The sequence below is a fragment of the Falco punctatus genome (assembly GCF_963210335.1).
Source record: "Falco punctatus genome assembly, chromosome: 4".
Taxonomy (NCBI): Eukaryota; Metazoa; Chordata; class Aves; order Falconiformes; family Falconidae; genus Falco; species Falco punctatus.
The window spans coordinates 14287956-14315203 of record NC_137583.1 but is presented as its reverse complement, the minus strand read 5'-3'; the positions used below and the strand labels follow the sequence as shown (position 1 = coordinate 14315203).

Sequence of the window (27248 nt, the reverse complement as noted above, 5' to 3'; positions counted from 1 at the left end):
TTAAAAGTATATGGATTTTTTAATGACAAAAGATTACCAGGGACTTTATTTTAAATCTCACCTAAATAAAATCATTGCTTTTTTAAAGAAAATTCTCTTAGCACAGCTATTGTTTTAGCATTAACAAGAGCCATGTGAAAGATCAGTGAGTGAACTTCACATCTGAAAATATCTGCATTTTTTTTCTGTCCTGTGGCAAAGGCAACTACAGCAAATAGCAACAGCATAAATGATTAATCCTTTTCCATCCAAAACAAAGACACTAGAGGGCAATGATAGTCTGAAAATAAACGGGTTAGTCCATTTCAAGATACTTTGTTCTGGAGAACATACTAGAAAACTGTCCCAGAAAGACATCTGAAGCCTGGCTCCCAGATAAACAATTGCAGAGACCTTTTGTTGCGGTTCACTATGGAAAATTATCACAGGCCTATACTAGAGAAAACAAGTTCAAGTCTAGAACCAAGTTTATAAGAATAGCATTCTGTGAAAAATTCAGGAATAAAGCTAATTTTAAAAGACTTTTTACAAAAACCCACAAAAGGTCACCCTTGTTTGCAGGGCATTTTTCTGACCCTTTCTGACTACACGTCCTTCCAAAATTAAGCAAACTCATAGTTTAGATGGTTACAATAAATAATAAAGCCTAATAAATATTTAAATTACATTAACTGCTTTAAATTACATTAACTGCATTGCATACCTACATAGAACACTTCTGTGAAGAGTACTGCTGTAAAGGGAATGTAGTATAATATCCTACTTATCAGATACAGCTGGGTATAAAAGATGTTGAACAAACAACCTTAAGACCTGTATATTCCTGTATTCACAGTTTTCTTACAATATTTCTCCCCTGCTTACATTCTTCTCTCTACCTCCCACCTCTTTAAAAGCAGAGGAAGGGAAGAGTAGAAGGAGCTGAAGGCTGAGACAAGCCTGCAGTGACTCTTCCCAGCCAGGAAATATGAATCTCGTAGCATGCTCTAAATGTACTGCAATCTGTATACTGTGAGATCAGCCCCAGATTTAGGTATGGGCAATCTGTCATCTCTAAGGTTGTGACTCTGGCACCTCGTATTCAGAAAAAATAAAAGAACCCACCACCAGGAACTGTGGTTCTACACTCGGCATGCTGGTGACGTGTTGCAGCACAGTGACAGCAGATGTGTCCTAACTGCAGGCAGGGCAGCACTGCAGACAGGTATGATCTCCAGCTGAGTCCTGCACTGACGTTGCTCCCTTTCTGCATCCTAGTCTTGCCCCATACCTGTCCTCAGTACTTCACTGCATCACTGGGAGGACAGCCTGTAAGGAAGTTTATTCTGTCTATGCTTCAGAGAATCCCTAAGCCAGCACTTGCAAGAAACCAGAGAGAACTTCCACACAGCGTTTCATACCCAGACACACTAAACGTCACTGCTGAGCAAAGCAAGAGATTTATTTTGCTAGTCATAAGTAAACTGGTAGCAAAATCTACTGAAGTACATCCAAAGGGGACATATAAAAAGACTCCTTATTCCAAATGCTTTAAAACAATCTCAGCCATGCTTGCACCACTTTAATAGCTGGCTCCATTTAAACCACAGCACCATGCTAAATAAAGTGCGTTCGTAACAGCTCCAACACACCAAGAGACAAAGAAATGTTACATGAGTATCCATCATATTCACAAGGAATGGGTTCTGTAAGACCTACCAATTTTAAAGCTTCATTTGGGATACACTATACATCCCTCAGAATGGGGAGCAAATCTATCTAAAAAGGAACAAGAGCAAAAGGGTTCTTCCTCCTAATACAATGAAAAACATTGCTTTGAGTATAAACCAAGAGAAACAAGACTTACGGCATCTGTAAGAGCCGTGAAACAGTTGGCATGCCATTCTTCATAGCTTCACAGGTCAGAATGGATTCCAACACAGACACTACCAAAGAAAGAATAAGAACGAACACGTTTTTGCACAGCAGTATAGCAAATGATTTAGAACGAACGTCTGGCACTGCTGTGTGGTGTTTCCCTAAGTACTGCATCAACTAAGCAGTGATGAAGCTCTGTGTCATGTGGTTTTTATTATATTGTTACTATTACACAAACTTCTCAGGAATGTTAGACATGAGGAGAGGGAATCCAGGCATCTAATTATTTACTACACACTGCATTATCACTCAGTTAAAAAAAAAAAAAAAAAAAGTTTTATTTATATGCTACATATATTTCAGGAAGAACACGTTTTCTATTTTTGCAAATGACTAACTAATTCTTTGCAGTCACAGGCTGCAAAGATGTTAGGCTGCTATTTCACAGCACTTCAGCCTAGGTAAAAAGTAAGAGTACCCAGGAAGCTGAGACTGGCATTTTCTCGACTGCATACTAACCTACAAACACTGATGGTGCAGGAGGGAAGCTGTCTACTGGAACTGTATCGGGGGGTCTTCCATATGTCATTTCATACAGTAAGTGTCCAAAGCAATGTACATCAACACCTTCTAAAGTCTGTGGAAGAACAAAACAATAAAACCACAACTTGCTAGAACTAATGAGTTTTTCACAAGTGGTTTGAAAACATGTGATAACCCATTAAAGAAAAAGAATGGGTTTGCATTTGAAGACAGAAAAGAGGAACCATTAACACAGTTCTTAACCACTATGATTTCACCGTCTAACTTCAACCCAAATGAAACCTTCACATCTCAAGCTAAAGCAGCTACTGCTGTCTTTCTGTACATGATGATAGAAACAGTATAGTCATGTTCTGTAAAAACATGTAAGGTAGTAAACTCTTTTCACACACAGCAGTTTAGAGTGTCATACATCAATATGAATCACAACCAAGTACATTTTCCTAGCTCAGTCAAACAGCAAAGAACGAGATTCATAATCTGCTGTCACTATACAGGGAGGCAGATAAAAAGACAGCAAAGAGTGCATACCAAACAAACCCAACAGAGTCTCTTTCACTCCTCCTTAGATTTGTACGAGCTGTACATAGATGCTAAGCTTCCAGGCAGCATATTTCTGAGATTTTTAAATCATGTTTAAACAGAAATGGCTCCTCTTACTAGAAGAGGATTAGAGCTTTGATGGCACTAACAGATCTGGTCTAACCATGAACTTTTGATCGTTTCTTTGACAACACAGTAGAACTTGTTTAGCAAGGTCAGCAAGCAGCTGTCTCGTGACGCTGTACAGCATTTATTACAACAAGCACTTAAAGGCAGAGCAAGATGTTGGCTGTATTGCTGCAGCAGGGCAAATTTGTTTTCGTATTTTTGTAGGAAGATAGTATTTTGCTTTGCAAGCCTGCAGTTAAGAGACATCCTTCAAACAAATAAACCCCAGCTTGTAATAGCTAGATGTCTGGAAGCATCTAATCAGTTTTCATAGTATCCACCAAAGACCAGGCTGATTACTACTCCCAGCTGAGACCAAATAGTAAGCTGTGCTCACCGTACAGACATACAAGTGAAAAAGTGTGATAGACAATATGCACATTCCTATGAAATACAAGACCGGGGTGGAAAGGGATCTTAAAACAACTGCAGTTTACCTCTATTTGTGCCAGCATTGCTGTCACGAAAACACTCACCTGCACTCTCCTTCTACCTGCTTACCTTTGGCCTCAGCCTCACTCCAGCATGCTGCAACAAAACTTCTGTGCAGCCAGATAGTGATTTGGAGGAAGCAGAAAAGGGATTTGATGGAGAAAAGCTCAGATTAAAGAAAGGGGGCTGAGAGAGGTTTTTTTCATTCTAGTCAGTTCTCCACAAACAGAAGCTGAGGATAAAGGTATGCGTAAGAGTCAGCTGAATCAATTGCCTGAACCTTACATTAATTTTCCGAAACTGTGAAAAGTATGATCGATAAAATGATGGAAGCCCCAACAAGGAATTTTCTAGGTCCAGTAACTTGCAGGTGTCCCCATCCAACATCACATTGGCAGAGTGAAGATGGCCGTAAGGAAATCCTTTCTCGTGCAAGAATTTTAACACCTGAAAGAATTCAATACAGAAGCGCTGTCACAAGATGCTCTGATGAACTCAAGATCTTAAATGCTCCAATACTAAAGCAGATACATAACAAATAACGCCCCTGTTTGGAATGCTTGCTCAACCTGATCTTCTATATACTTCATCTTTGGCTGACTATTCATTTCTATTTCACTGGCAACATTTCTCACAAATCAAGTATTTGATGCTGGTCCTCAAGGCAGGCTTACAGACACCTCCCAAAGAAATCTGGAAACTAAAATTCACAATTCTACTGAACATTATAGTTTGATTAAAAATTATAAAACCCCACATTAATGACAAAGAATTTATGGCACATGTTCTGCCTGCAATGAATTACTTCCTTTCCTTTTTCCACAGGGTAAAAACTACATTATCACCTCTCTCCCACTTAAGCTCCACACATACCGACTGCCTTTTTTTTTTTTTTGTCAGAAATGGCCTCACACATACTTATCTAAATTCAGCTCCCAGCAGTTAATCTCAATTTACATTTAGCTTTGAAGTTTGCTGCTGAAATAAAGCTTATGTGCTCAAACTTTGTCTACCTTTTCTAGTTAAACCAGTTGGTCTCAATAAAAAAAAAATAATCAGAAAGATTGGTAAATAAAGCCAAAAACCATACCTCTAATATTTGCCTCCCATATGTTTTTATTTGCTGAAGTTCAAGACCTTGAATTTTTTTAGGATTGCAATACTTCTTCAGGAATGGGTCTTTTGGCTTTGCCTTTAAAAGAAACACACATATCAAGTATCATGCCCAGAAAAGCTAGTAATTGTCTTAGTTTGCTTAGCAATAGATGGTAAACAGTTTTATAAAAGACATACTATGGTCATTCCAGCAAACATTCTACCGTTTGATTTGGGGGCAGAGGAGGGCAGACATTACCTTATAAATAAGGTCCTTTAGTGTCCCTTTTTCACTGAACGGTCTAATAACCAGCGCTGAAGATTCATTGGCAGTGGCAAAAGTGATTTTGTAAATATAGGGATGCTACCAAAAGAAGAAACTGTAGGTAAGTTTTAGATGACAGACTCTGTAATTCATTTTCGCTCAATTCACAAGTAGGAAAAGGTCTGAGTTGTGTATTTAAAGTAATAAATTGGATTCTGTCAGTGGCATTTGCTCAAGTTATTCAGTCTTAACCTGGAGTAAAAGCAAAGAAAGCTTCACAAAGACACTGTTCAATTTCCACATAAAAGAAAAAAACAAAAAAACCCAACTTTTTTTAACAAAACAGACTGAAAATGTAGACAAATGAAGAATCCAGCCCCATTAGCACTTACACATGAGCAGCTTTACTGCAGGTTTAAGTCATGCTAAGCTAATAAATCCATACACAGTTTTATTCGGCTATGACATAAGGAAATTCAGCATTAATAGCTGTCGTAACAGTTTCATGCCTTCAGAAATTATTGTAACAACTTCCTGCAACTTGGTGAAACCAAGTGAGACAGCACAGTTGGAAATAAGCACATGCAATACAAACACACAAATTTCTAATTAGGAAAAGGCCCCTCATTCATGTCTCATTTTAATCCATCAGTTTCAGTCTGGTTTGGGATTTGAGAAGCGTAGTTCCCAACCTCTTCTGTTGTGTGCACGTGCTGAGTTCCAGGACTGCACAGAGGTTTACCAATTTAAATACCATCCTTTTCAGCCAGTCTCTCACATGCTTAACATCCCGGAAGAGAAACTCCTCTTGGAGTCAAATGCCAGTTTTTCAGACAAGAGATGCCTACTGTATTTATAATGCGGCATTGCACAGAAGCCTAAATTGTACAGCCTCCATATACCACTATTAAAATACTCCTGTCTTAAGTTCAAAGAACAAAAAAAATAAAAACACTCATGCCACTGCCTTATCTACTGCTGCCTGAGAATATCCCCAGCACACCGGTTTGCAATTACACCCAGAGAGCGTTATCCTAACAGCCTACAAGTGTTGAGGAGCTGAAATAAAAGCTCATGATTTCACAGTACTGCACAAGAAGACAAAAAAATACAACTAACCGCAACTCTGCATCTCCTGTAATAATCCTGCAGGATTATTATTTGTGCTGAGAACACCTTACCTTATATTGTGTGGGAAATGTAATTAAAAGGTTCACACATCTTTAAATGAAAGTGACTCTAAAATTACAAACTATGTCTACTAGGCTATGTGTGCTTTTGCAAGATCAGTCCTTGACAAGCACTTTTGTGCTGGCACAATTTAGAAGTCAAGTAATACTCACAGAACAGGAAGAAAGAAGTTTCACAGCATACTGTAAGTCTTTGTCAGACAAGTATTTATCAGGGCCAAGATCAGCCTGGAAATAAATTGGGGAAAAAATGGCATCAGATGTTGCATTCCATAAAGAAAATGTGATCTATATTCTGCTCTCAGAAATTAAGACAGCTGCTTGAAGGTACATTTTGCAGAGCAAGCAAGGAGATTACACACGCAGAATGAAACTTGAGGAGGCTGAATACGGCCATGGTTTTAGGCCTGTGCAGATACAAAGCATCTGACCATACGTAAGTATTATTGACTCCTTCCTCCCCCGTACCTGGCATGCACTACTACTGCTGAATGAACTCTGCCAACCCCAAACTGCGGGACTGTGTGCGTTATGAGCTGATAAGGCTGAAACCCCCACCTTCTCCCTTTCCAGCAAAAAAACCTTCCCTCCCATTACAGGCTTCAGTGATATCCACTCACTCTCCAGTGAGGTACCACAACCAGCTATGCTTATACAATTAAGAGGGCAGCACATTTCCACACCAGAGTGTAAGCCAGTGTTGAGTAACAACAAACTGTTTGGTGTCAATACATGTCTACCTTGAAGGAGCAATTCATGCCCCTCTCACCTATCAGTTTCTCAGTACCAGTACAGATCCAAGTAAGAAACCCCACCAGTTTAAATAGAATCACCTTGTTATTTTCAGCAAGCAAATTTATACTACGGTCAACAGTTAGATCTTTACAACTAAAGAAACCTGGGGTGCAGGAATGGGAACAAGTGACCAGGCACAGAAACCTGCAAACTGGATTTGCCACCAGAGGAAAGAAACACAAGTAGTTCCCACACCACACATCCACCTAAGGGCTTTCAAGGCTCTTTCAGCACCTGAGCTCTTAAGCCTATCTCTCTCTCACTCACGCATGGTAGTCCATATAAATGAAATAAGCCACGTTCATTAAGAAAGACTTGAATATGAAATGAAAGCATATATACCCAGCTTAACATTAGACGTTCCTTTGGTTGATTCTTAATCTTCATTAAGAAATATTTCTTACGTATCCGCCAACCTAAAAAAAAAAAAACAAAACAAAACAAAAAGAGTCAGCAGTAGCTTTAATTAAACACTACTAGATCACACAGCTTACAGGCAGGGCAAGTTCTGTAAGCAAAGATAGTATTGTAATCTTAGGACAACTCATACAGTTGGAAAAAAAATCAGGCAAGTTTTCATGCATACATATTCTTCTTACCTATATCTTTTAATGGTTCTACCACTTCCCACTTTGGCTCTGATCGGAAGAACATTGAAACATGCTGTAAGGCAATTTCTGGAAAGAAAAAGGAGAAGAAGAAAAAAAAAGATAAAAATGTTTTTAAAAGACTATATAACATAATTATCCATATATTAGGTAAGGCTCAATGCCAGAAGGAAGCCTGCAGGAATTCAGGCTGAAAGTCAGAAAAATCACTTTAAAAGGAAATCAGATAAAACCACAGTCAAAGGGCGTTCGTATTTTTAACCTGATAACTCAAATCCAGAGAGAAAACAGAGAAAGCACTGCCTTTGGAAAACTTAGCTTACCAGTCTGCATTCTATCTGCACTAGATCTACATTTCCAAGTCTAAATCCAATGCTCACGGCTAAGATTTCCCATACTAGGTGTACACTACATTAGATCACAAAATGTTTCTGCTCTGCCTGTAAAAGTACTAACTATTACATCTCTTTAATGTGCATCTACATTGCTATTACTACATAAAAACTACGTAAACGAAACAGTTCCGTTTCACTATGCGTTACTTTGCCCTTTTCTGCACAGGCAAAGCTATTTTGCTAGCTATCATGATCCTACACACATTTCAGAGAGGTGGTGGGAGGACACCCTTCTGGTTTCTGAATTCCCCCACAGCTGGGAACACAACCGCTTTATTCATGAAGCGATTTGAGGGGAAATCTCTGTGAGGAGTGGTGACATCAAGGGGAGAAGAGGAATCACGCCAACAGGGAGTCCTCGGTAACGTGGCTTATCTTGGTATAGAAACACAGCAAAAAGGTAAGGATGCACTGATCTTTCTGCACTGTATCTTCTCTCTATAAAATTTGTTAGGAAAAAGAGAGAGAACAGTACAATAAATATCAGTTCACTGATCCAGTACTTAAGAAATGACAAACTGATGGTGCCTCCAAAGACTGTAGGCAACGACTTGATTGCTACTAACTTCCCAGCAACTTGCCGAAAAAACAGTCTTGATAAAAACACTCAGAATTAACACAGAAGTCACAGTGTTTCCTAGAGGGTTTAAATTGCTTGCTCAGCGTTAGCCAGACAAACATCATCCTTAAAGAGTTACAAGTAATTTACAACTCCTCCACAGCTTATCATAAACATCCGGGAAATGGTCTTTGCACTTTGAAGCTGAAGGCACAATACATGAAGGGAGAGCAAAAAGACAAATTAAAAGGAAGCAGGAAGTTCCTGCTTCAGTAGGCTCTGCTTTTACGAAAACAAGTTTTGCATTTTGCAAAGAGTCCGTTTGCTCACAAACTAAATATGTGAAGTGGGTTTCATTGCTAAGAGGAAGGGTTTTTCCAGTCTGTAAGACAAATATTTAACAATTTACAATGGCTGAAGCTGAAGTCAGACAAATTCAAAGAAGAAGCGTTTAATAAGGAAGAGAACTGATCACTGGGATATCGTTTTAAGGGATGCAGTGACTTTCCGGTATTTGGGGGGAAAGGGGGGTTGTGACTTATTCAAGCCTTGAAAAAGTACTCAACCGAGCTCAAACAATTAGTCCCAGGAAGTCTCACAACCCAAAGTGATAGTGGGAGCTAGACAAGATGACCACAAATGTTCGTGTTGATTTGAAAAAACCTCAGAACCACCTCAAACACAAGATTCAGTGTCCAGAAGACCAGCTTTTTTAACCAGTACAGAGCTGACTCACTTAACTCCACCCTGCACTCCGGGAGACCATCTCCAAACACCAAACCTCCCCACTGATCACAAACTGAAAAAGTAGATGTTTCTCTCACCACCACCCCTCCCTCGAGTTCTGCTTATATGGATCTTGACCCTCACGCTCCTCCGTAAAGTAATTCAAATATTTAGATTTAACAATCACAGCATGACTTATGTGCAGAGCTGGAGAAACAGTATCATAAATAATCACATGTGCAGTATAATAATTCTGAAAGTTGTTGCCCCCATCCACCCCCCATGCTTCGGTGTAAATCCCTGCCAGCATTAACGGGTGATACACACACGTGCTAAAGTGAAACCATAATGCAGCGTTGCAATTCCTCACTTACCAGTGTAGTTAACAGAATAGCTGTTTGGGTCCAAGAATTTTTTTACCAATTCACAGTTAGACAGTATGTGATGGGTAGTAATTACATCGAGATAGGCCTGGAGTCCCTTCTGTCTTTCAGCTATGAATTCACGCTCCATATTTCCAATCAATTTTTTGGGAGGAAGAGGTAGACTTAGAGTTGAGATCTTAAAAAGAGAGGAAAAATTACCAACCTTGCTCTCAAAATGGCTCAGGGATATAAACTAAGCAACCCAGAAAGTAATTCTCAGGAGCAAGCCAACTACTGGATAACTATTTTTTGTACTGTGTATATATAAGCTTTCATGGTTTTTCTAAGTATTGTTATCAGGGTGAGCTAGTCAGGCAACAGCTCACATCCCCCCACCCCCACCCCGTGCAGAGATTAGCAAGCAGAATGACAATGAAAATGCGAGGAGTTCAATTTTTGCTAGTGAGTCATGCATTTAAGATCTGTACGCAAAACTTCCAGATACTAAATAGCTACAGTTTTCAGCCAAATTCTTTCTATGACATACTTCTGCTGCAGCACAAAAAACAATTCACACCTTACCATCTTCTCTGGATAAGATTTATGCTTTCTTATTTCATGAAGTGCAGTTTAATGTTTCCTTTGCCTCTGTAGGTAATTCATAGGTAATTTAAAGCCCTTACTGTCAGTATTTGAACTCTGTAATTTCAAATACGGTACAACTTTTCCATTTTCTCTTCTGAATTTGCAGTTGTACAGTTTTTAAACAGCTATATATCTTTCAACTCAGCAATAGCTGCAATCTACCAGCGGATGTACAGTAGTTGTTTCATGTTGACATAAGTGATCCAAAACTTCAGATAAAATTGGAGAAATACTTCGAAATAGGACGATGAAAACAACATGCAGAAATTCAAAGCATTATGTAAGTCAGATCGAGGAGATCATCTTTAGCGTTTATATCCAATTACGTCATATGCATTGCCAGAATGACTTTTTCATGTTGTTAACACGCTGTTGTCCTGCAGATTAAAGCACCTGCCTTGGGTATGCTGAATCTCCATGGGAGTTATCTTTAAGAAATGTGTACTGCAGGAATCAATTACACCAGATGCAATAACCTCATTTCTAAAGCAAACAGTTCACCAGGGAGAAGACAGGGATTTTTGGTGTTTGAACAGCTTTCATTTGAACTAGTGGAGAAAGCAAAGGATTAGTTCAACTAACTGGGCCAGAAGTAGCAATCCCTTTCCTTTTTTACCTCCCCCCGAACACAGGAGGTGTACCCCCATCAGTCTTAGCACTTTTACTTCTCTAGTTTCTGACTGCACATCATGGGCTGAAAAAGAACTACAGCTACGTCTGAATTACAGAAGATGTTAATAAAAATTAAGCTATCCATGGAGCTTTTTTATTGTTCTTTTACACCCAAAGGGAAAACAGAAAAATATATCCGGGAATAAACCCAAAAGCAACAATATATGACTTACAGCCAGTAATTCACCAAATTAGTTTGAACACCAGAGGCATACAGAGCTTTCATTTGGCAGACCACTCTTGCTTCAATTGAAAACCAAGTTTCTAAACAACTAAATCCATTTCTGGTATTACTCATTTGAAAAGCATGTCAAATCATAATCACCTTTACCTTCTTGACCTGACAGCTAGCTACGATCAGAGAGAAAAGGACTCTAGTTCAGATGCTTTCAAACCACTACTATTTGTTTTAAAACTTACTCCAACAAACCACACATCTGCCATTTTTCAGCAGAAAGTAACATTCACCCCCAGGTTTTTGTAGCGATCTGCCAAAACATGCAGCCCACGGAGAGCAGTGCCCACCACAGAGGAATGCTCCCCGGAGGTGCTGACCTGGCCAAGACCCCGCACGCTTTCAGACCCGAGCAGCACTCCTCAGTGGCCCCAGCTCAGCACCGGTGCCAGGATGGGCTTCCCCACAGAAAAACCTGAGAATTAACACTCTTATCTTCAAACCACAGCCTGCTCAGGAATGTCTGTTCAAAAGCTGCAATAAAATGCTTCACAGAAGCCCGGTATCTTGCTGCAAATACCGTACCAGCAGTTCACTTGACAAAAGAGAAGAGCAGCCAACGATCTCCGCACATATCTCTCAAATAAGGGAACACGAAGAAATGCAGGATGGTCTGAAAGGAGCTTTTCAATCCAGTACAGGGCTGAGAGTTCAGGGAATCTGGCTTGAAACTTTCTGATGCAGAGCTGGGTCCCAGGTATACACCTCTCTGTTTTCCAAGATATATGGTAGGTAGGACTGCATCCCCCAGCCTAGACAGTTTTGAAATTCTCAATTCTTACTATTATTATATAGGTAGCACCAGATGAACAGCAGAAAAGTTGCATTCCAGCTCAGCTGCAGCTGTGTGTTCAGACACAACCACCCAAGCCTACAGAAAGGTCAAGTATGCCACAAGAAGTGGAAGAACTTGGAGTTTAAAACCCAAAAGAAGCTCCAGAAGTTCTTCCAGCAACATTTTCGTTTTGAAGCAAGGAGACTGGGGTTTGGCATTGTCTTACTGCTTATTGCTTTATTCTGTTGGGGGGTGGGGGGTATTTTGTTTGGAGGTTTGTTTGTTTGTTTGTTTACCCTAATTTTAATATATACAAGACCAGAGTTTAAAGACTTTAAAAACAAGTCATGGGACCTGAATATAGTGATGAAATACTGTTGCTTGGAGTTCTGGATGGAAAGGACTGAGGAGTGTTGCATGTCGTAATGGACGGGGAAACTTCAGCTCCAGCATCACAAAGCACAACTTCTAAAAAAACTCCAAAACAGTGTGAGAACAGAGCAATTGTAACATGCTTCATGTCAGCTACCGTCTGCTGGCTCTCAAGCCCTGGCACGCCGAACTAGAATGGTGGTGGCGTTTGTCAACAGCAGAGTTGTGCGTCTCTGATAAAGGCTTAGAGCTCTCTTCCCAACCGTCTGCTGGGCACATAATGAAGAATCACACCTCTCAGGGCAGCAATCTCTACGAGCCAGAAAAGGCTCTCTCCAAGCAGAGATACATCTTTGCCTTTCCAGACTGTGGAAAGCAGAAACAGGAGTGCGAACATCAAGGGGGTGAGCAGTAGTTTTCACTGAAGGAGACCAAGTGCTCAGGAACACACAGCGTGTTCATTCAGCCACCCTCTGCATATCCCCCTGTCCAAGTCAGAGGTCTGTCTTGATTATTGTTTGATCTTTTCCAGCCATCCAAGCAGCTGACGTTTCTGTCCCAGATCTTGGTATCTTTTATCTGCAAAATCTCTCTCTCATTTCAAATTCTTCCTTGTCCCGCTCTGCAAGTTGCTGTCATTTTATTATTTTGTTGCTGAAATTATTATTTCCTGAACCCTCCACTTTTATCACTCACCTCTGCCTCATATACAAAGGCTTTTTCTTTCTGTACTACACCATACATAACCTATTTACCTTCACTTTCTAGACCCTCCACCTAGGCCTAACCTTTCAGTACTTGTAATTTCTGAATTTAAAGTCTTAAAGGTCCGTTGCCTTTTCTACTAAAGCTGCCTCATTTGAAAGTGAAATGAGAAGGCAACAAAGCTTTTTCATGCCTTAACACATTCTATTCCCCGTGGTTAAGAGGAGCTTGTTATAGGTGGCTGCAAAAGTGAACTTTTTTTTCATTTTAAAACGTTCTCAAAATTCTTTTCCCTGTGATGTCTATCAAAACTTGACTATGGTTAAGACCACAATGACCACCATGTACTGCGAGGACTAGTGCCATCTCACTTCCTTGTGTTCCCATGGGCACCCACCTAATCTTAAACCCTGGATTTCTCCGGAGACATCATCTTTGTATTGCATTTATTCAGCACATCACACAAGAGGTTTCTAGGTCATAATAAAAGTTCCTACATGCTATTGCACATTCAATAAAACAATTCCACAAGGAAACCATGTTGCATCTGTTGAATTATGACTAATTTTCCTTTTCCCCCTCCATTCACCTTCTAGCATAGGAGTCAGTTAAAGCAGACTATCAGAGCACACAATTCAACATCCTTACATGTTTTTGCTCTGACGTTCATCAAGCAGATAGCCAATTTGACTGGGGTGAGGGGGCGGTGAAGCAGCATTAAGCTCTTGAGTTCACACATTTAACAGGGGAAAAAATTTCCAAGTCACAAACATGTAACCTCACGTGGCAGTATTCCCTTTTCATCTTGTTTGCCTAGTACTATGGAAATCTTGAGTAACAGGTTTCACTCCTGTAGATGCTAGTCACAGCCGCTTCCCCCCTCTTCCCAAACACACTCACATACCCTGCCTTTTCCCACACAAACTAAAAAGAAATAATTGTCCTAAAAAGCAAAAGAAAACACGCAGTAAGTGCAGTGTTTAACTAAAGAACACTTTCCAGTGATACAGAAAACCATCACATGATAAGCAGCATCTGGTAGTGCTTTTAGTTGAATATAAATAATGAGACCCATAGCACTTCAATGCTGAATTTATAAGGTTGGTATGTGCCTTGGCTTTCTTCGAATCAAAGGAGGAACAAATAATAACACATAAAACCGGAACAAGTCACAGTACTGAAGGGAAAGATTCAGTACCTGCCAATTTCCTCCATTTCTATATAAATTGATCCTGCTGATGCCAAAAAGCAAAATTTTACCAAAAAAAAACCCAGTGAAAAAAGTATACATTCAAGTCACAGTTTCTCTTTACAGCTATGTGAATTTGTATTTTTTCATCACTGCAATACATAAAAAATATCACAAGCCATTTTAAATATATAATTCTAAATGACATTTCATATTTATATATCAAGGGTGAAAGTTACCTGCAAGCTATTATTAAGCAAGTCAAAGTCACTGTATCGCCTCACAATCTGCAAAAAAGAAAGACACAGTTCAGGAAACATTACTTTTTCCATCAGCATTTTACTCTTCAAAATCTCATCAAAGAAAAGTAATTCCCATTTACCATTTTTTCTTCTTTTTTAATCATATTTTGTACAACTGCTGGATTTACGACATCTTGCCAGAGAGCAAGCATTGAAGAGTTTTTAATCACATCTTGACCACAACAAAAATGTGTTTCTAAACATTAAAAAAACACCTTAAAAAAATACTTGTGAGCAAAGTTGCCTGCAAACAAAGCATTTTTGGCATATTAGATTCGACAACTTCTCACAGTCATCTTCATAACTACTTCTAGGTGTCACTGGTCACGTACCAGCAAGGCTCTGATTTTAGCACTAAGGCAAACTGACATTTGAGATTTAAAAATTATGGACATACCAACACACAGTAGTAACACGACAGGCATTTTTCCTAGAATATTCACAATAGCAGCACACAACATGCTTCTGTAGCTGGCAGCAATACTGTTTTTCTCTTAGTTTTTGAGCAAAAGTATTCAGGCACTTCATGTTCTCAATTCCAAACCAACATTGCTCTCTCCAGCTCCAATTAAAAAAGCTAGGAAGAGACAACTCTCAAACTCTTCCTAAAAAGGCATCCTGGCTATATGAACCACAGTTTAAGACATTACCTGCCAACTGTTTTCTGCTGAAACTCCTCTCTGAACACGGATTATGTATTCCTAATAAAAGGAAAAAGTTATTAGAAATGAGAACTAATGAGCTGAAGAAAGTTATTAGGTATTTCTCCAAACGTGATCACTATCCAATTAGGAAACATTCAGAAACAGAAAGTTCAGATCGACATTTGAAGCGCCTAGGTGACAGTCAGAGCCGGGTTACTCAGACCTGTCACTAGCAGCTGTCTCTTTCTGCTTCACAGAGTAGAACAAAGGGATGTCCAAGAGCTTGCGGACCTATGAAGCACCTGAAAGGTTTTGTTTAATTAAGGAAAAAGATAGCAAGCGCATACTCAACGCACACCTCTACCAACAACAGCTGAAGAAACCCCTCCTCACCTCACCCCCAATATCTAACACGTAGCCCCCAGGAATTACCGCCACCATCATAATGGAATAAAATGCCAGTAAATACCCACAGCTGCCCAACCTCTAGTCATTTTTGTACGAGAAAGGTTACCACAAAAGCTTTGGAGTATGCTTGAGTAACTAGAACGTATCAGGTTTTCATGATGATAATTCTTCATTTATAATGCAAGCTTCATGTTAATTATGTCTATATTAACCATGCAGATACATCTAAATCTCAGTTGAGCCGCTTCCATATTTTAAGAATTAACAATTTTCTCACCACAACTAAATTCATGAAGCACAATTCTTTTCAGTCTTTTCATTTCAAGCTCCACTGCACCATTTATAGATTAATAGCTGGTCAATACAGCAATATCTTTATTTGAAATTTATCTAATTATCACAAGAATAGATACCAAGTATCTTGTACTCCTGCTCAGACATACTTCAAGGAAGCCACACTTTTGTTTACCCCTACTTTAGGTTTGACAACAGCTCTAAAAATACTTCTGACATTTCAAAGATCATGAAGGAGGCAAGTCCCTTCCCTGGAAAGCCTGTAATCTTTGTTCTAGATATTGTTAAATTAGCAAGGAAATAAAATTGATCTGGGCTGAGTGTAGTAACAGATCCTTCCTTTACCATTTGCATACACAGAGCTCTACAAATGCAGCAATTAAAGTCTTATTAGACAGATAATTCCCTGGCCACGTGATTTACATTGAAAAACATGAAAATGGAGAGCCAAAAAGTAAGGTGCTGCCTGAGAAAACGCCACTGCCAACACCGAGGAGAGTGGGAGAGTACCCAGAGTCAGAAGAGGGGGAAGAAGCCACACAGGGACCTACGCTTTTACACTTTCCTTCCAGTTGTATCAGTCTGACGTAGAAGGGGCGTACATCCCCAACACCTCTTAAGCACATTGATCTTCTCTGCAGTGCACGGCCAGGGCTGGCAGGACCCACCACCGACGCTCAGAGCGCCGCTAAATCCCCCACGCTGCCTCACCCAACGCGCTCAGTCACACCGCACACCTGCGGCTACAGAATTCAATGTGAGAACCAGAAATTCTAAACCAAATACAAATTCAAGCCACAGCTCACAGCATTTCTAAGCTGGAACGTGCAAAAAGCTCTTTGCCTTTGCGCCAAGCGATGTGTGACTACCCCCCCGTCACTGCCGGCAGTGCAGCGAGCATCACAGGGTAAATCTTTTGTTATTCAACTCGCATGACTTTGTTCACCCAGGTACAAACTTGCAAATGTATTTTATGTCACGGGCTGAATAATCTTTCAATTTCAAACACCACTTGATTTTGTTGAACTGCTGACATCAATAGGAGTCTCACATAAACAAAAGGGACAGATCAGAGCGTTGTGCACAATTTCTTCAGATATTAACATCAATGCTGCATTCCAAATTATCAGGGATAGACAATAATGAAATAACAGCAAATAAACAAAGGCATTTCCAGCTCCTTGCATTTATATCCCAAATTTGTCCATTCTGTGACAGTAACTCTATCTGGCATGTACCAGACATATGCATACTGACTAGGTAATTCAATTAATTGAGTGTTTGATCCATGAAGTATTATAAATTCAGCTTCACAGTTCAAAATACACAACAGGTATTTATTAGTAACTTCTTTCAGGTACTGTGAAGCACCTTCTGGTTTTTTTAGTTGCCTTCAGAACCACAGAGAACTAATTTTATTTCAAATGAAAAGAAATGAAAAGCTTGTACAATGAAAAACATAAACACTGGATGCAAACTAAGCGGGGCATATCAGAGAATCCCTCCATAGAATCAAATTCTCACTTAACATTTACCACCATGAAAAATAAGAAGCGTAAATCAAGAATTGTGACCGTTCCAGACAAGAGGCAAAAGCAGCACTTATCAGATGGCACTACCTTGTGTGTTCAACCCTAACTAATCCAGAATTCATTTACTGAAGTTTCTTTCCAAAGCACAATGCTGCCTAGACAAAAATGCTATTCCATTTCCTAAAATTCACTTAAAATATTCTTTATTATCAACAGATGGCAAATACCTGTAGCAATTTTGAACCATCTAGCCTTGAGAACAAATTCAAGACTAGTAAGCATGAAATCCAAACTGATTTAAAACATTCATATCCCAGCAGCTTAGATGGAAATGAGAGAAGACCAAGATGTCACAAACTAAAATACATAACTATTACGTTGGATTTAATGTGCCTATTTTCAGAAAGTCAGCCTGACATGCTACCTCCATATTCTCTTCTCTTGCCCATTTGAAATTATAATTAAGGTATTCTTCGGCAAAACAAGAAGCCCAAATCCTCATAAACTGTAACAAAAATCCACAGAGCTGACTGCAATTCAACCAGTGTAATTATGTTTGGAAACTGCGCGGCAGAAACCAATTAAAGGGACACTTGGAAACCCAGATTCACCACTAATGTGTCTTTTCCTGGTTTGCTGTCTTTGCTGCATTTTGTGAAGTAGGAAGAGACTATTTCACAGACAGCCAAAAAATTGTGGCAACTGCTTATTCAGCAAGTTGCAATGGAACATTGGCCATTTCTCTGAAAAACCACGTCACTAATGACTCACCGTGTTCAGTCATTCATCTTTTCTAGGATTTTGAAAGCAGCAGAGTTATTGCTCAATCCCTTGTAGCACTTACTCTTTATTCAGCAATTAACCTTTTCTATTGTACCCCAAGAAAATGCTCTCGGGCAGGCAGAACACACAAATTCATTAGACAACCATCAAAGCATCTTATTGCATACAACCACTCTGATGAATACGACAGTCATCTCTTCTGGAGAGCCTAGTGGTAAACAAGTCAGGGCTCATTCTCACAGTAAGATTATATTAAGGAAAAAAAAATATATATATTTGGGCCACAACTATTTTTTCCACAAACACTCAAGCATTTGCCCATCCGGTACTGCTGTGGCACTAATTGGGCTCGCTGTTTATGTCATGGGGTTCATCACCTGAAAGAAGAGAGCATCACTCTTCAGAGGTGGTTGTTAGTTCTGTCTGTATGGAAAAGGTAAGACCCCACCATGCTCTGTCAGCCTAAATGGTCTTCTGGGTTTTTTCCCCAAAAAAGTTGATAACAAGACCGAAAGTCAATGAACAGCTGTAGTAGAAAGGCCAGGACAAGAAATACAATCCCATTCCTAATATCTGCCATGGCTACACGTAAACAGCAGACCACAGTGTGCTGAATTTTAGTGAGAAGTTGATACTTCCTATTGCCTCCGCACGGCAACAAGCTTGTCTTGGGATTATAATTAGCACCGCTGATAGACGCTTCCCATAGGACCAAAGAAGAGCTTTCAACTCTTCAAGGAGAAGGCCTGAATGTGCAAAAGCCTTTATTACTCTCCCAAATTCTGTTTTGTCCAGGGAAAAAAATCTGAATTACAACAGGTTTTTTCTGAGGCATCCAGATTTGATAGTGGGACTGAAACTCTGCCCGTAGGAAACGGAATCATTGCTGTTTCGCTGCATCTTCCAACACAGGAAAACAGAACGGAAAAGGCTTCAGAAAGGGCGAGCAATTACCAGAGTTCACGCCTGCCGTCGATTTTAGAGATCAACAACCAGGCTCAGCTAGATCTAGGTCAGCTACACTCATGCAGAAATTCCCATGGCATCTTTCACTCCCACGCAAATGGCTCAAAATCTTTCCCGTGCCTCAGTTTACCAAACAACTTCAAAGAAGCCCTAACAGCTGCCACTTGGCAAAGGAGAGACAACCTCCCGCTACTGATTTTGCCCACAGGCAGCAAGCTCACTGGCATCAACTACACAGGAACCACCACCAAGACAGGCTGTAAAACCATTCCAAGGACAGCACCCCCCCCGAGCCCCTCCAACCCACCACCCCCCCCGGGTAAGGTTTGTACATCCACTGCTCTTCCTATCAATCCTGCCAAGCCAGCTCCTACCACAACCTTGATATTCCAGCAGCCGTTCAATATACATCTATAAAGATGCCGAGCAAAGTGGTGCTACCTATGGGATCATTCCCTGGCTGCTCTGATTAGTCAAGAAAGCAGAAACCAGTGCCGGGAGGAGGAGGAGGAGGAGGTCAGGACCAGGGAAAGCCGCATGCCCCCAGTTGCACACTGTCGTCTCCTAAAATCTTCCTACCGCTACAGAGTGCTGCATAGAGTTTCTGGAAAAGAGTATTTTCCAAACATCCACATGGATCAGCAACACCCATGCTGCATTTCTCCAATCCTTTGCCAGTAATAGTTTCACAATCACTGCCTAGGATTAACGTTATCCTGAACTTACCCATTTTCATGCAGAGCCAACATTTAGGTGTTTTTTCCCCCAAAATTCACCAAGATTACTCCCTGGTATGGCAACACTTGTTAGAACATCAGCAGCTCAGAGCTACTCAGATAATTTTGTTAGCATTCCTAGGTGAAAGTTACGCAGCAAAGCAAGTCCAAATGTTTAACAATTGCTGTTTATCATCTTTCCTAGTTTTGGAAACAGAAAGCAAACAGGCTTTTGCAGAGACAAAACAGGAAAGAACAAGTGGTGAATTTAGAGATTCATATAAAAAACCATAGAGAATCTCACCAATATTGGGTAATACATTCTGTTTTCCCGAGAAAATAGTCTTCAAATTTCTGGCTCAGGATAGTCAGTCTGTTCTTCCACAGATTTCTGCTGTACATCTGTTTAATCCACCAGGCTTGAAAAGCCAACCATTATAAAGATCCAGGTCACCTTGAGGTCACATCAACTAAAAGTTTGAAAGGGCTTTATTTTATAAGCATTAAAGAGAGGAAAGCCTAATTAAGGATGAATACAATCCCTGCTTAAGTAGGCTGGATTGGAACAATTTCTAGTAAGAAGCTCTTTTAAGTGTTTATTTAGAAAATCTCCCATGTGAAAAGTAGCAACCAAATCAGGAAAGCTGCTCAGACCCAGGGACCTCCTCGCTACAGGGCACGGTACTTATTTGCTATCACACAACCTGCCACTAAGCCCATCTGAGGTACAAGCAGCAACAGCAGCGTTCACCTACATTTTAAACAATGCACGTGTTTGTCTGGGGACATTATACAGCTCCACACACATATGCAGCTCCATACACACTGTATCACCGGCGTAGTAACAAGTAAGCCACTCGACAAGTGAAAGCTATGAAGTAGGACAACTGCAGAAAAATAAATAGGACACACATTTACATGTAATGAAACCTGCTGAACAAGAAAAGCTCTGGAGACAAGAGAAATACCAGCTTTTCAGTACCCAGCGTCACCATGGCCTTCACCACAACAGCAAAATACTTGGTGTTTTTCAGGAAATACTCAGTAGCCAATAAAGATATTCTAATTACACTGCAAGATCTCTAAGGCAATGGCTTTACAACAGTATGATACGGCAACTAACATGTTCACTGCAATCTTCTCAAGGGCTACAAACACAATACTAACGTACTAAGTTCACCAGTGGAAACCCGTAAGGTTGGGATATCTGAAATAAGGTGTGATGAAACCACTATCTTTTCTGAGCTCAAGCTGGGGGGCGGGAGGCAGAGGTGTGAGGCAGTCAAGCTTACTTACTAATTCCAGTGGAGAAACTGCATTTCCAAAACCTCAACAAGTGAACTCTGATAGTTCCCTATCTAAAGCACCTCTAAAAGTAACTTTATCACTTCTTTTTAAGGCAACCTTGCAGAGATTTAATTCCTTATAAAGCAGATGTGCAAAGTCTTTTACAAGCTTTTAACATAAATCCTCCAGTTCTAGAAACATATGGCTCCATTTTTGTATCACAGCACAATATAGGAAAAATACAAATGCTTTTTCAATATTTTTCTAATCTAACAGCTATGTGTCAACATTCATCATTGCTTAAGGAAAATGAAAAACTCTGAAAGTATGTTACAAGAGGGATTTATTTCAGCTGTTCATTTCCAAATGCCTTTAAGATAACAATGTACTGTAGCAAAATTGGCCGTTTCACTACTTCAATTTCAACATGAAATGCATGCAAAAGGAAATCACTTCAGATAAAGAATTAAGGAATGTTCGCAAATGTATGTATAACTTGCTAGTGGTTTTACTGCTGTAAAGTGCTCTAAAGCTTGTACATACAGATGTGCGATTCTTATTAAGGAATATGTCTAGATTATTGTGGAAGAAAATAGCACCCTATTTTAATGCTTAGAAAGAAAGCCACTTTTAAATAGGGAATATACAGATGAATATACTATGAAGCAAGTTGAATAGCCAAAAATTTGTTAAAGCTTTAGTGCTGAAAATGCCTCGGTTGTCAGAACACATTTGGCATTGAGATGAGACACCTGCAAATGGCTTAATATAATGGATGCAATTCTGCTCCTATCATTCAAGGAATGCGATGGCAACAAAACAACTTCATTTTCTGCAAAAGGGTTGGTACACACACCTACCAAGAGCACTGAACCATGCCTGTGAAAAGGGTGCCCAGCACACTCCTGGAAGTTAAACAGTTTCTCTTCCTACCGAGTGCTAGCGATTGAATCATATAGCAAGAGACAAAATGAAGCTGACAGGGTTTGCTCATGTAATTTCAAAGCTATGAAGTGAGGTACCACTGGAATGCGCCTGCAACACAAATTTATTTGGCTTTCAAAATGAAAAGGACTCCATAAATGCATATGAGTAATTCTATAGTGCAGTAAGTGTGCGTTCCAACAAAACTCAAAGACTGCTTGTAACACACTTAACTGGGGAAACAACTTTTGTAAAAATGGAAAGGCACCATTCTCACCTTCAATTATCAATGGAAATAAACACACAGAAAGAAAACCTCAGCTGACAATTTCTTGGTTGCAACAGAAAAGCACGGAGAGTATGTACCAGCTGAGATGTACTAACTCAAGTAAGAACGTCTGAGCTCTTCTGACTTGAAAGAAACATGAAGAGCTTGTGAGCATGTCAGAAAACTTTGCAGTTGATTTCCTAACAACCTAAAACCCACATTTGCTCGGGGGTTGACATGTGCTTACTAAGCAAGAACTGTAAACCCTCAAAAGTACATTTTAAATACTAGCTTTCTCCTTTCCTGGGTTTCTGGAGAATTCAGTTAGGTATGTAGTAGTTTCGGGGTTTGCTTTCGGTTTTGTTTTTTTTCGGTTGCACCTTCATCCCCAGGAAACAGAAACTCAGCCTCTGCCGAGTACAGCCCGCAATTCAATTTACTTTACTTCAATTAACTTTACACTTACCCAGACTGTTGTAGTAAATTGAAATTAACAGAAGCTGCTTTGAACAACAGACAAGCAAACTATTCATTTGACACAAGCTTTGGTCTTCTGAGTGGTATTTCACTGTGTCTACAGAGCTTTTCCTAAAATTCTTCGCTTTTTCCCTAGCTGGTTGTTCAGAAGACTGGCTATTTTCAGCACCCACGGGAGGCTGACATTATTACTAGTTCAGCTGCCATGTTAAAGTTGCACCTAACCTGGGCCTAAATCATCTTCATGTGAGTGCTTTTATAAGCAATGATGTAGAGGAAAAAGAATTATAAATGCAAGTTTAAAGCAATTCTTGCAACAGTAAGCAGCATTATAAAATCTTAATACATACTGCTGACAAAGGAATAGAAAATTCATTCATGAATGCCTTTGTATTTCAGCTTTAGAACAAGTCTAACATGTGGAGACCTAGTTCTCCTCACATTAGTTTTGGGATGAAGAACTGTATAGATCTACAGCTTTTGAAGATAATGCTTTGAGGTGGAATGAGGAACAAATGCAAAAAAGCGTTCAGTTAATGACAACCTACTTCTTCACATCTATAATATAACAAAGTAAAACCCAGTCTTAACTCCCCACCAAAAGCAATTCAACCCTTATTTCTTAGGGGGGCTCCATTTAGGCACCTCTTCAAACACACAGATCTATTTGTGTGGCTTATTTCAGCCAAATAAAAGGAAAGTTGAAATCAGGGACAGCATCACCCACCAATAAACAAATTATTCAGATACCAGGGACATAAGATAAAGCATCCAAAATGACAAAATATCCAGTCTGCGTCAAATAAGAAACCAAGTCTCTGTTACGGCTTCCTGTATTTTCTTATCCCACACCGCCTCTATATAAACCATCTGTGCTACGCGCGCTTCGAGCCATCTTTCAACTATCAACAGGGCTTCTGCAGTAAAACAAACAATTACTAATAGATATATCTTAGAGACAGATTTTAAATCAAAAGGCACAGTGCTCCAGCGTTCTCTTATTAACCAAAGATCAGAACAAATCAGTAGAGAATTTTTTCTGAACACCCATTAGTAACAGTATACAGAGATGAAAGACAGAGCAGGGGGAGCAACATTTGCTATCACACTCACCCAGACAAGACAACACACACACACAGAGTCTGGTTCGAGAAACTACTTCCAAGTGCTTGTTCTACAAGAATTTTGTGACTTTTTTTTTTTTTTACTCTAACAAGAATCACGCAAACCAAAGAAAAAAAGGCAAAAAGCTATTGTCATTTCCACTAGCAAAAAAGTGTGGTAAGGCACGATGCAACAAGAACAGACCTGTGAGCTGGGCTGCAAACTGGGGAGTGTTCGGAGTTGTACAACTGCTCACTGGACTTGGCACACGCGCCCCTCAGCTACTGTAACAGGTGAAAAGTACCAGGCTTGCCAGAAAATAAACCTCATTAATTTTATTTTGAAGAGGAGGTGCAACAGTTGAGAGAGCCATTGCCTGACAGGTTCACAAGATCTTCTGGACAATTTCTCATACACAGCTTGTGTTCGGAAGGCTGGAACACCAGTTAAGGCGAGTTCCTCACACAAAACACACTTCTTAAGCGTGGATTACTTATAGGAAAAGTATTTAATAAGAACAGTTTACAGATTAGTTGTATATGCTGTGGCAAGCCTACAATTATCGTTATTTGGGGTTAAGGGTATTCACCAGATGCGAGGATGCGGGAAGAGGGATCCACGCCGCGGGAACCGGAGCGTGGAGGGGGCAGCAGGAACCCTGCTCCCCATTCCCAACAGGCTTCCTGCTGGCGTACCTGCTGCTGAGCCGCCTCTGGCCTCCTCTTTAGCCCAGCATCCCCGCTCTGGGCCACAGCGGGAATCAGGAAGGCCAGGCAGGTCTCCCCCCGGCTCACACCATAAACACACCTGGTTTCTAAAGCGGAAAATCACTGCAAACAGGAGATGATGAAACTGGGACTGTCGCCGCAGTTCTTACGGCGGCAGCGTGCGTGTGCCCCGGGCATCCCAGAGGGATTAACCGGTGCCACAAGCCCGGCGGGTCCCGCGCCGCCGCCCGCAGCACGGCCGTGCCCCCGGTGCCCCCGCGGCGGTGCGGCCCCGCGCAGGGCGCAGCGGGACCCGGGCGGCCGCGGCCGGCGCAAGACGGAACTTCCCCGCAGCTGCCGAGCCGGGGCGGCCAGAGCCCCTCGGCCCCCAGCGCCGTGACAGACCCGGCGAACGGGAATCACCGAGGCTGCCGGGCGGGACGGCGCCAGGCCTGGCTGGGCGCGGGCCCCAGGCCGCCCCGCCGCCCCCCGGGCAGGCTGCGGGCCACCCCGCCGCGGGCGGGAGCAGCGGGGCCGCGCACCCCCGGCTGCTGCGGGAGGCCGGGCGCCGGCGGCGCAGCCGCATCCCCGCCGGAGGGGTGGCCCGGGCGGCTGCTGAGGGCCCGGCCCCGCCGCCTGGCTCCCCGCCTCGCCCTCGCCCCCCGCCCTGCCGCCGCGCCAGCCGCCCCCGGTCCCCGCACGGCCCCCGCCCGCCCCGGCGCCCTCCGCGCCTCCCGCTGCCCCGGCCTCGCTGCGGCCCCGCGGCCCCCGGGCGCCTCCCGCCCTGCGCCCCCCGGCACGCGGCTCCCCCCCGCCCCGGCACCGGCCGCTCCCGCCGCCCGCCGCGGCCCGGCCTGCCCGGCTCACCGTGTGGGAGTGCAGGCTCTGGCTCGCCTCGATCTGCGCTGTCAGCGGCACCGTGTCGTCCAGCAGCACCTTGCCGGCCGGCGGCTTCTCCATGAAGGCCATCCCGGGGCGGGGAGCGGGAACCCGGCGCCGGCAACCTGCTTCCCGGGGCTGCTCCCGGCGCGGCCGCCGCTGTCAACACGGCACCGCCGCGCCGCCGGGCCTTAGCGCCGCCGACCGACCGACCGCCGCCGACCGCCAGGGGGCGCCGCGCCGCGCCCGCCGCCCGCACGCGCGGCTGCTCGGGGCAGGCCCGGCCCGGCGGCTCCCCCACCCCGCGGCGGGGCCGGGCCCGGGGCGCGCCCGCACGGGCTGGGGGGGCCGGCCCCGGGGCACCGCTGCGGGGGGGGTAGGGGGGCGGCTTAGGAGGGCGGGCGCGCCTGCTGCCCCCCACCGCGGGGAGCGGGGAGCTAAAACATCGTAAAGTGCACACAGCGGCACTGCGGAGCAGCAGCCGGTAGCGTCTCAATTTGCAGATTTTAAGGGGTTTTGGTGGTGGTTTGTTTTTTCTCTTTTTTGGGGTGGTGGTGTTGCAAACCGCATGTTTCAAACTGTCAGACTGGGCTCCACAGCGCAACTCCCACTGCAGCGGCGCAGAGAACCCTCCGCACCCCCCGGCGTCCGGGGACCTGCCGAACGGCCCCGGCTGCGCCCCGTTCCCACCCGGTACCGGGACCCCCCCCGGCCGGCAGCCCCAGCCTCCTCCCCAGCAGCCACGGCGGGAGCAGCTGCCGCCCGGGCGGGCGGGGACCGGGCAGCAGGGGAGGAGCTGCGCTTTGTTCGGCGGGTAGGCAGTGCTCCTGGGTGGGAAGGGGAAGGGGGAAAGGGAAGGGGAAGGGGGAAAGGGAAAGGGAAGGGGGAAAGGGAAGGGGATGGGGAAAGGGATGGGGAAAGGGAAAGGGATGGGGAAGGGATGGGGAAAGGGAAAGGGATGGGGAAGGGATGGGGAAAGGGAAAGGGATGGGGAAAGGATGGGGAAGGGATGGGGAAGGGATGGGGAAAGGGGAAGGGATGGGGAAAGGGGAAGGGATGGGGAAAGGGGAAGGGATGGGGAAGGGATGGGGAAAGGGAAAGGGATGGGAAAGGGATGGGGAAGGGATGGGGAAAGGGAAATGGATGGGGAAAGGGATGGGGAAAGGGAAAGGGATGGGGAAAGGGAAAAGGATAGGGAAAAGGAAAGGGAAGCTCTTGCCAGGCACTGGTTCCCTGTTGCAAACTCGCCAAACCCCACCGAGGGCATTTCGAAGTCAAACATCCTAAATATCACCCCTGCTCCAAGCAGCTGCAGTCAACACCTGGGGTTTGCTGTTACAGCACAGCTGCACGTAACCACGAGACATCGTGCCCAGACAACTAACTGTTCAGGTTTTGTCACAGCTTGAGGACAAACTGCTGTTTCATAGCAAACAACTTCCGAGGTTATTTGCAGTCGAGAAAAGGTACAAATGCACTTCTGTTGCTGCAGGCCAGAGGGAGTTTTTTGCCAGAAAACTCTATGAGCCACCAACTGGAGAGAGCCTGTACTTTTACTCCTGATTGTCCCCATCATTCCTAGAGAAAAGTTTTAGTGCATACTAATCTGTCTGTACTGAAATAATTAAATCTGCATGATTTACTAATGAATTACCCAAAACCTACTTTACCAGCAACCAAGGTACTTTCAGTGGGCAAAGGGGAGTACATGTTCACACAGTCAAGTAAGCTGAGAGAAGCCATGTAGTTCGTATCATTCACCCCTGTTTCCCTCACCATCAGGAGCACAAGGTCACCAAGTATTAGTGACAATATGGCTTTTA

General features: G+C 42.7%; 1 protein-coding gene across 10 annotated transcripts in view; it reads right to left on the bottom strand.

Moving 5' to 3' along the window:
• The window catches only part of PXK (PX domain containing serine/threonine kinase like), a 36938-nt gene extending 11279 nt beyond the window's left edge, over positions 1 to 25659 (bottom strand). For 8 of the 10 annotated variants that reach the window (XM_080382897.1, XM_080382899.1, XM_080382901.1 and 5 more), the window contains exons 1-12: positions 25414 to 25659; positions 15087 to 15137; positions 14374 to 14421; positions 9551 to 9737; positions 7488 to 7565; positions 7231 to 7304; positions 6247 to 6321; positions 4898 to 5002; positions 4634 to 4735; positions 3829 to 3990; positions 2377 to 2494; positions 1847 to 1925 (exon numbers count right to left, since the gene is read on the bottom strand). In XM_080382897.1, coding sequence (XP_080239023.1) covers positions 1847 to 1925; positions 2377 to 2494; positions 3829 to 3990; positions 4634 to 4735; positions 4898 to 5002; positions 6247 to 6321; positions 7231 to 7304; positions 7488 to 7565; positions 9551 to 9737; positions 14374 to 14421; positions 15087 to 15137; positions 25414 to 25515 — 1181 coding nt within the window. In that variant the 5' untranslated portion in view covers positions 25516 to 25659. Of the gene's footprint in view, positions 1 to 1846; positions 1926 to 2376; positions 2495 to 3828; positions 3991 to 4633; positions 4736 to 4897; positions 5003 to 6246; positions 6322 to 7230; positions 7305 to 7487; positions 7566 to 9550; positions 9738 to 14373; positions 14422 to 15086; positions 15138 to 24043; positions 24063 to 24646; positions 25146 to 25413 lie in introns of those variants that run through there. The other 2 variants (XM_080382906.1, XM_080382898.1) reach the window with 2 other exon arrangements.
• Positions 25660 to 27248: the final 1589 nt, after the last annotated feature.